At 43.7% G+C, this 9,688-nt stretch overlaps 1 protein-coding gene across 2 annotated transcripts in view; it reads left to right on the top strand.

The window, feature by feature from the left end:
- Nucleotides 1–9,244, top strand: part of nr2f5 (nuclear receptor subfamily 2, group F, member 5) — a 17,796-nt gene extending 8,552 nt beyond the window's left edge. Inside the window, exons 3-4 of one of the 2 annotated variants that reach the window (XM_004917341.4) lie at nucleotides 4,297–4,821; nucleotides 7,968–9,244. In XM_004917341.4, the coding sequence (XP_004917398.1) occupies nucleotides 4,297–4,821; nucleotides 7,968–8,242 (800 nt within the window). In that variant the 3' untranslated portion in view covers nucleotides 8,243–9,244. Of the gene's footprint in view, nucleotides 1–4,293; nucleotides 4,822–7,967 lie in introns of both variants that reach the window. The other variant, XM_002938463.5, reaches the window with a different exon arrangement.
- The last annotated feature ends 444 nt before the right edge of the window (nucleotides 9,245–9,688 follow it).

Here is a 9,688-nt window from a genome sequence, read left to right as displayed (position 1 = left end):
GTGGTTTTTCAGAATCTGGTAATTGTACTGAGCTCAACGCGGCGTTCTAAAGAGCCTGTCAGGCCGACACAATGGGACGAGTGCATCTCGGCTGCGAGGGCTATAGATTTATAGCTTCATAAAATCATTTGAGTTTCCTTTTCTTATTTTTCCTTTGACGGGCTTAGGTTTTATAGGGAAGAGAATAATAGTTACGTACAATAAGTCGCACAGGAACAACAATTACCAAGTATCTATATATTATTGCATTCTTCCTATCTGTATATATCTGTAGGTGTAACCAGTAATTGGGAAGGGGAATAATATTTAGTTGCTCTGAAGTCATAACAGGAAGAGAATTCAGTTCATTGTTTTTTTATTGTGTATGTGCAAGGCACCCCCAAATTGCAGCTTTTTTATTAGTGGAAATGTAAGGAAACCACAGCTACAACTGTTTGTAGTAAGGCACAATGGTGTCAGAGCAAGGGGCTGTAACTGTAGGTTAGTGTGCAGAGTAAGGCAAGGTGGTGTAACTACGGGTTAGTGTGCAGGGTAAGGCAGGGTGGTGTAACTACGGGTTAGTGTGCAGGGTAAGGCAAGGTGGTGTAACTACGGGTTAGTGTGCAGAGTAAGGCAAGGTGGTGTAACTACGGGTTAGTGTGCAGAGTAAGGCAAGGTGGTGTAACTACGGGTTAGTGTGCAGGGTAAGGCAAGGTGGTGTAACTACGGGTTAGTGTGCAGAGTAAGGCAAGGTGGTGTAACTACGGGTTAGTGTGCAGAGTAAGGCAAGGTGGTGTAACTACGGGTTAGTGTGCAGGGTAAGGCAGGGTGGTGTAACTACGGGTTAGTGTGCAGGGTAAGGCAAGGTGGTGTAACTACGGGTTAGTGTGCAGAGTAAGGCAAGGTGGTGTAACTACGGGTTAGTGTGCAGGGTAAGGCAGGGTGGTGTAACTACGGGTTAGTGTGCAGGGTAAGGCAAGGTGGTGTAACTACGGGTTAGTGTGCAGAGTAAGGCAGGGTGGTGTAACTACGGGTTAGTGTGCAGAGTAAGGCAGGGTGGTGTAACTACGGGTTAGTGTGCAGAGTAAGGCAGGGTGGTGTAACTACGGGTTAGTGTGCAGGGTAAGGCAAGGTGGTGTAACTACGGGTTAGTGTGCAGGGTAAGGCAGGGTGGTGTAACTACGGGTTAGTGTGCAGAGTAAGGCAGGGTGGTGTAACTACGGGTTAGTGTGCAGGGTAAGGCAAGGTGGTGTAACTACGGGTTAGTGTGCAGAGTAAGGCAAGGTGGTGTAACTACGGGTTAGTGTGCAGGGTAAGGCAAGGTGGTGTAACTACGGGTTAGTGTGCAGGGTAAGGCAGGGTGGTGTAACTACGGGTTAGTGTGCAGGGTAAGGCAAGGTGGTGTAACTACGGGTTAGTGTGCAGGGTAAGGCAAGGTGGTGTAACTACGGGTTAGTGTGCAGAGTAAGGCAAGGTGGTGTAACTACGGGTTAGTGTGCAGAGTAAGGCAGGGTGGTGTAACTACGGGTTAGTGTGCAGGGTAAGGCAAGGTGGTGTAACTACGGGTTAGTGTGCAGGGTAAGGCAGGGTGGTGTAACTACGGGTTAGTGTGCAGGGTAAGGCAAGGTGGTGTAACTACGGGTTAGTGTGCAGGGTAAGGCAGGGTGGTGTAACTACGGGTTAGTGTGCAGGGTAAGGCCAGATGGTGTCAGGGAAAGGGCTGTAACTGGGGCATAGTGTACTTCAGTAAGACTTTATATGAGCTTTATCCAACATGCAGCCTCCTAGCCTTAATTACTACTGCGAATTGTAAGGCACACATATTTATAACAAAAAAGGGAAAGTTGTGCTCCACCGTTAGGCAGGGTTGCAAAATATATATATATATATATATAAATATTGATAATGGATGCAGAGGATCTCTTGTTGTTGTCTATACAGTAATTTAGTTATTTGCCTGTGCAGGGTACATTTCCCTGGATCCTGACACCATTAACAACTGGGTTTTAGCCACTTGAGGATTGAAATTGTGATCCATCAGAATCCCGAAATTGAAAAATTGGGCTGTAGCCAGCGCATGCTTAATATACATAGATGGACAGAGAGAAACAGAGAACTGTTGATTGATAAATATAGAAACATGGAGACAAATACAATGTCATGTTGACAGATAACGAGACATGTACATAGCTACAGAGACATGTAGACAGATATATGTTGACAGACAGATAGGTAGAGAGATAGATATATAGATAGATTGATATAGATAGATAGATTGGATAGATAGATAGATAGATAATAGATAGATAGATAATAGATAGATAGATAGATAGATGATAGATCGATAGATAGATAATAGATAGATAGATAATAGATAGATAGATAGATGATAGATCGATAGATAGATAGATAGATAGATAGATAGATAGATGATAGATCGATAGATAGATAGATAGATAGATAGATGGATAGATAAGGGATTGGTGGATAGAACCACTTTTGGTTTACATTAATGGGATTTAAGGACTTTTAGAAATTAAGGGAAAATATAAAAAGCACGAATTGAGGTTGGACTGAGGGAGACATACTGATATAGCTCTATCTATAGATAGAGAGAGTGATATATATATATACACATTATTAGATCATGTTTGGGCAGAAAGGGGCATTTGGCTTGTCACTCCCCAGGGAAAAGTATGGGAGAATGACTATAAAATGTTTGTAATACTACAAAATTGTGTACGAATGTGCTATATACTTTACACATATATATAAAGAGAGTATACCAGGGATGTTCCGCTTCAGCTTGTTAGGGGATGCTGGGAGTTGTAGTTAGCAGTAGCCAGAGCACTGTATGTTATTCAGTTGGGGGCCCCAGGTTTGTTTTTCTTTTACAGTGGCCCCTCCACTCTAACGCAGGCTCTGCCAATAACTACATGTATATCCCGTCAGTAGTATATAAATATACATGTCAGGGATACCTAGAGATATGTTTGGTTAACAATAATGATTGACAGACAGCCAGTCGTAACTACAGTGAAAGTTTAATAACTTTAGTACAAATAAGCAGCAAACTCTTTTTGCCCAGTATTATGGCCATTTAAGGCAAGAAAACAATCTCATATTACTGCCTTGCAGCGCTGGGGTCCCACTATCTGCATGCTATCTGTATGTTCCCTGGCTCATTTGTTATATTCTGTTTTGCCTGGGTTAAGTGGCCACGCATTTCACAGCCAGTTCTGCTGATAGATGGTTATCCAGACACTTAAGAATCAAGTGCCCTAAGCCAACTTGCCCCAAGCCCCTCGGGCTGTGAAGTACAGAGTGGGAGATAGTGAAGCGCATGTCGGCAGTCGTAACTGCTGAGTGGTTGGGGGGGGTGGTTGATGGCTGTTATAACTCTCATACTCTTGTTTAGACATGTCAGGAGAATTATGATCTATTCACCTCTGTAATTAGATGGCTGAACAGCTGTCTGGCCCCCACTTAAATCCAAGTGTCCATTATTTTAATTAGCCTTCCCCAGCGCACCCAACTTTAGCCTACCCGCAATTCCCAATTTTCCTTTCCAGTGAGAAATGAATTTATATTATAAGGATTTATATTATAAGGAATATTACTAAGCAATTTTATTCTCTGCACTGCTGGTTCTGACTCTACCAATGGAGCAGCCAGGGTTAACAGCTCTAGAAAGAAGCATGTAATGGCTGGCTTCTACTGCATTGTTTCAACAGATAAACACTGGTTTCAATAACAATAGCCTTAACAAACACCTTTGAAACCAGTGAAAATGCTGCATTAAGGTAGATTGGAAAGTTGCTTACAATGACTTTGTTTTATGGGTTTACATCCCCTTTAATCAATTGAAACCATTTCTAACGTAAAGCTATTAGTCGGAACTGGCAGTGGAATCAATTTGGTTGATATTAGATTTTAATTTCATTATAATTTTAATAGTAAGGCAGTTTTGGTGCAAAGGCCCTCTAGTGGCCATAAGAAGAAATTTTATTGAAAAGTCAAGAATTTAAAGTATAATTTCATACCTATGTGCTTAGTTTTATTGCTGGCGATTGGGGTCTCGGTTTTACTGAGAAACAATGCATTCATTTTCATTTCTCCATGGCAGAGGAAGCAATGTAGATCTTACATGGGTTATTGTATAAGAAGATATGGCTGACACACAGGGATGGGTATAAAGGAACAAGATGGCGACAGTAATGTTGCCCCACCATGGAATGATTGTTGTCCATATCCCAATGTGTCAGACTTTGCTGAACCCGAATAGTGATCCACACTTTGTTTTCTTCTTCACAGCAGTCCAGCGCGGTCGGATGTCTCACCCACAAACCAGCCCAGGCCAGTATACTCTGAACAACGTTGACCCTTACAATGGGCACTCGTACCTAACGGGATTCATCTCCTTGCTTCTCCGAGCTGAGCCATACCCGACCTCACGGTATGGAGCCCAGTGCCTACAGCCGAACAACATCATGGGCATCGAAAACATCTGCGAGTTGGCGGCCCGCCTACTCTTCAGCGCTATTGAGTGGGCCAAGAACATTCCTTTCTTTCCTGACTTCCAGCTCTCTGACCAAGTGTCCCTCCTCCGTATGACGTGGAGTGAGCTGTTTGTTCTTAATGCAGCACAGTGCTCCATGCCCCTCCATGTGGCGCCCCTGTTGGCAGCCGCTGGCCTCCATGCATCGCCAATGTCTGCCGACCGTGTGGTGGCCTTTATGGACCATATTCGAGTCTTTCAGGAGCAGGTGGAAAAGCTGAAGGCACTTCACGTTGACTCTGCAGAATACTCCTGTTTGAAAGCCATAGCCTTGTTTACACCTGGTAAGTAATATTCTTTATCAACCACTGGTATACAATGGTACAATCCAAATATAAGCTAAACACGGCCACAATGGAGCGGACCAAGTGACCTGCTGCAGTGTGGGGCCATCTAAAGAGCTGGGTAGATCTTTTATAATAATATCAGGTTTTTCTCTTCCACCCTATGCCTGCACTATCACTACATGCATGAATGGGCAGAGGCAACACCGGACACGATAAAAGGCCCCATTAAATCATTTTTTTGTGGGGGCTGAAAGTTACACCTCTGCTTAGCCATAGTGACCAATGGTCTTAGCCTTCCTGAAGTTAAGAACCTGCAACCAGGCATAGAGGCACTTCCACAATCAATGTCTTTTCATGTTCCCCAGTAGTAACCATTCCATTAAAAAAGTATTTACAGCAAGGGCCAATCTGCTCCATCTATTGTTACTCTATATCCTCCTTCATCCAGTTGCAAGTGGATTATGGGAAGTTTTTTTTAACAACAGCAGTTGATGCAGTTCCCCTGAAGGGGTAGGTTGGGTAGAGGAGGCACTCATGTAATGTAATACTGCTGGTATGGCCATTCATGGACCTTTATTAGAGACAAAACTAAGGGCAGCAGGGGCACCTACCTAGGGTACAACCATTTTGGGGATAGTGGGGAGGAACAATTTCAGAAATTATGTTTATTAAGGTATACATAACAGAGGGCTATTTGAGTGGCTCATCATTAGACCAGCTACCTGTCCTCAACATCTTCTTGTTAGTTGGGTGCAGAGCAGATCAACACCCTTGCCTTGGGTGCCAAAGGTCCTTGGCCCAGCTCTGGCCTTGTGGGGGGGGTGTCCCCTATTTCACCCAAACTTCAAGTAGCATTAATTATCATTTATATATAAAGAAACTTCTACTTCAGGGGCTGTTCACTTATTATTATACTTTATTCATATTGCACTTGAGCTTCCTTTCATCTACCAGTTCTTCGGTAATGACTTCCTAGGAGTAGCATCCCATAATATCAATTCTCCATCTTCATGTCACTTATGTCAGTAGCATTTCTACTTAACGTTGTTAATTAGGATCGCACTTAAACATCAGACACAACCATTGCTTACTGCTTTTAGGGGGATCAAGAAGGGGGTCTTTCGAGGTGTCTGTGCATAATGGGGTCTGCTCAGCTCATATGGCTGGTAGCCCTTTACTGTTAAATCTTTTATAAGTCGTTTGCCGGTGTTTAGAAAGAGCATTGGAGTCAGACTCAGGACGGCTGAGCACAGGCCGCTAACAAAGGCCCCTGATGATTTATTGCTCGTAAGACAAGAGTGGTAAAATGGGAGCCTCGCGGGTCAGATGGGTAATGTCAGGCAGCCATACAATGTCATTCTTGTAACTGTTTCAGTTGACCTTCAGAGCTGTCCTGCCTCACAGCTGAGCAAGTCAGTCCGGATGGGGGTCTCTGTTAAAGCAGCCCACCTGCTCCCATGACACACATGCTCCCTGGTAGCCCAGGCATGGGTCCCTATAATATATCTGTCAGATTTAAAAGCAAGGGCGGAGGAGGCATTTGCCTTTGTGCTCCTGGACCACAGTGAAGGTATAAAAATTATATATATTGAGTATATGCCCAAGGTTTTATACCCTAACGGCTGTCAGGGAGGTATTTAAAATGAGGCCCCTTAACCTTCCTACACGGACACTATCACTGAATGATAAATAAAATCCCAAGGAATATGTGCAATAGGAGGCCTGGGGAGGGGGGATCTAACTCTCCAGGGCACATTATATACAGGGTATTTTAGATCCCCCTTCTGCAACCCTCCGTGGTTCAGTCTTTTTTGACCTCTGCTTAAGCAGGGTGGTTATAATTAAATGCTGGCCTAATTGGAGCCTTCAGGAAATGTAGCAGGACATCTGTTCCGACATGATTAACATACCAAAATGAGAAAGTGAACGGTGATGGTGCACACAAATACAGCAGCTTTCCAGCAACGGGACACCTTCCCCCCAAGGCATGGGGTGCCCTAAAACCATTTTGAGGCCACGTAACTTCTGGTTTAGCCACTATGATTACTTAAATACATGCAATTACCATGCACGGCTTCTTTAAGTGCTACGCCGTGGCGTGCTGTATTCCATTCACTAAGGGGCATTGTGCAGAACTGGTGCAACCTTGGCCACAAGGACACTTGTGAGTTAGGGCCAGGGATAAAGGAATGGGAGGTATTTATATGGCGCTTTTCTCTCTCGGAACACAGTTTTCTCTCTTGGAACTCAGTGTTTATATAGTATATATATCCTATTTATATAATGCTTTTCTCTTCTGGAATTTAGAGCTTGACGTCCAATATAGTCAGGCATTGTTGGCTATTGTCAGGCACAGTAAACATGCAGGGACGCAGGGAATAACATATCCAGGGTTGAAAAGTTGTAGCTTGATACCCACTGCCCAGGCCCAGGCTTCCCATCATACCCAGCTGCACCCACTTTCACCCCTATTCCACCCTTGCTCCACCTGAACTTACACTGTTTATTTTGGTTGTCACTTCCGAACAGTTCACCAATCTCCGTAGGCCTTTTTTTTATTTACTTGTACTTTCCAAGTGACGTTTGCAGTTAAACATGCATGAAATGAAGGGAAATGACAATCAAAATGATGTTTATCTTAAAGGAACATTCTTTGAGCAACGTTCGGGTCATTGCAGTGAAGGGAAGTGGTTTATTCATTTTTCAGGGCACTGGTTCTTGTGTACACTGGATATGCATATTTGCCATATTTTTTTCAACCCAAATAAATTGTAAATGATGTCAAACATGTAATGCCTCCATACACACCTTCTAGGTACTTGGATGCAACTTTATAGAACTCTGGTTGGCTAGGACTGATCTGCCTAAATGAATCTGGTGTCATCTAAGAAACTGGGTAGATTCAAGGTCTCCCGAACTGTGGGTTCTTGGAGCAGAAGCAGGGAGACTCAGCTTGAAGGCTTATTGGGGTTCAGAGGTGTATATTCTTGGAACTATGGCCAGAACAGCAGTATATATCTGCAACCTTGACCTCCAAGGTGGGCATGAAGTCTGGCACACAATGGCATAAATGAATAATAGACAATCACAGCTCCTATGTGTTGAGGACGTCCATAACTAACTCTACTTCTGTTGTCTTCTAGATGCAGTGGGACTATCAGACATTGGCCACGTGGAAAGCATTCAAGAGAAATCCCAGTGTGCCCTGGAAGAGTACGTCCGAAACCAGTACCCAAACCAGCCAACGCGGTTTGGGAGGCTTTTGCTCCGCCTTCCTTCTTTGCGCATCGTCTCCGCTCCTGTCATAGAGCAACTTTTCTTTGTGCGCTTGGTTGGCAAGACCCCCATTGAGACTTTAATCCGAGATATGCTCCTGTCTGGGTCCAGCTTTAATTGGCCCTATATGCCTATGCAGTGATGGGGCTCGTAGTGCTCCTCAGACTTCTAACACCCCATTCAAAGTAGAAGAAGCCTTTATCGTCATGAAAAAACAAAGTTTTCCACCATGGCCAGACAACTAAAATGATGCTCAAACAGGGTGGGGGAGCCATTGTCTCCAAGCTTCAAATCCAGGGCATTCGATGATGGGACATTGCTTTCATGGACGGATTGTGGCTTCCTCTGAAGTTATATTTTCCTACTTGCTGTCAAGGTAACAAAGGTCAAAGATCTGGCAATGAATAAATGTTGCCTATCATGACTGAGACCTCACCGATATTGGAATGAGTGAGGACTTTTGGCCATATGATAGACGTATGTTCATGGCACATCTCTTACCATGGTAAACCTATGTAAAAATCTTCTGGTACCAGCAAGTGTTCAAGTGGGGGAGAAAAAAAATGTAATTACTTTTGGTGTTGACCATATTTTCCCCCCAAAAATTCTTCTCCTTCGGCCCTGAAATCAGGAGACGCCTAGAAAACATGACACTAATGGACAATAAATGCCTCCTGGGTTCCGACAGACGGTTCTTTTTGATACTGATGGACTTACACTCACGTGCATTGGCTACTCCTAACTCCAAAAAATTAAAAAAAGAAAAATTTTTTTATAAAGTAATCGGCTAGCACTAAAATCTGCAACAAAAAGCACTGAAACAGCCTTGGCCACTTAATCCCCCCAAGTTGGGGCGCTGAACAATAGACTATTTATATAAGAAAAGAATGGGCATTTTAAATGTATTAACTGCCTGCTTTTTCAGAAATGACATGTATATTTTTTCCGTTCCCCCCGCCCCCAAACCCTCCGCCCCCCCCCCCCGTGCTGTTCCTCTGCTCTTTATTCCGATTATGTATGTTTGTAAGATATTTTTTTGGAGTGAATTGTGGATTTTTGGAAACCAGCAACATAAAAGATTTGTTTATTTTGTTTTTTTTTTTTTTGGTGGATCTGAGTAATTATTAAAAACAATATCTGCTTAGATCTTTCTATCGGCTCTTTATTTGATAAACGGTCTCACTCTGCATTTTATTGTGTAAGGGGGGGGGGTAACCCTGTGGCACATGGGGGGGGGGGGTTTGGGACGCTTACACAAAATTGTGTTCCATGGTAAATTCCAGAAAGTGTCGGCTCAGACACTCTGGTTTGCATTCTCAGGCCACAAAGAAGACCAGTGTGGAGCTCTCAGGCGTTCCTGTTTAACACAATGGGAGGCAGCGAGGGCAGATTCCAGGGAGGGGGGGTAAAAACTTGAAATCCAACCCCTGTGCTATAGGCCTAAGGGACAATACTCTGTTCAAAACCAAGTTCAGCCAAAGTCCATTTAGGAAAATCTAATAGTGTTTTAAAGGACAACCAAACCACTAACTATGTGGTTTTATTGCATAACCCCTATAAAGACCTCCCTGCCCCCACCAGAAGATAA

Source organism: Xenopus tropicalis, chromosome 8, assembly GCF_000004195.4.
Source record: "Xenopus tropicalis strain Nigerian chromosome 8, UCB_Xtro_10.0, whole genome shotgun sequence".
NCBI lineage: Eukaryota > Metazoa > Chordata > Amphibia > Anura > Pipidae > Xenopus > Xenopus tropicalis.
The sequence above is the reverse complement of the archived record's forward strand: the minus strand, read 5'-3'. Positions and strand labels throughout refer to the sequence as shown.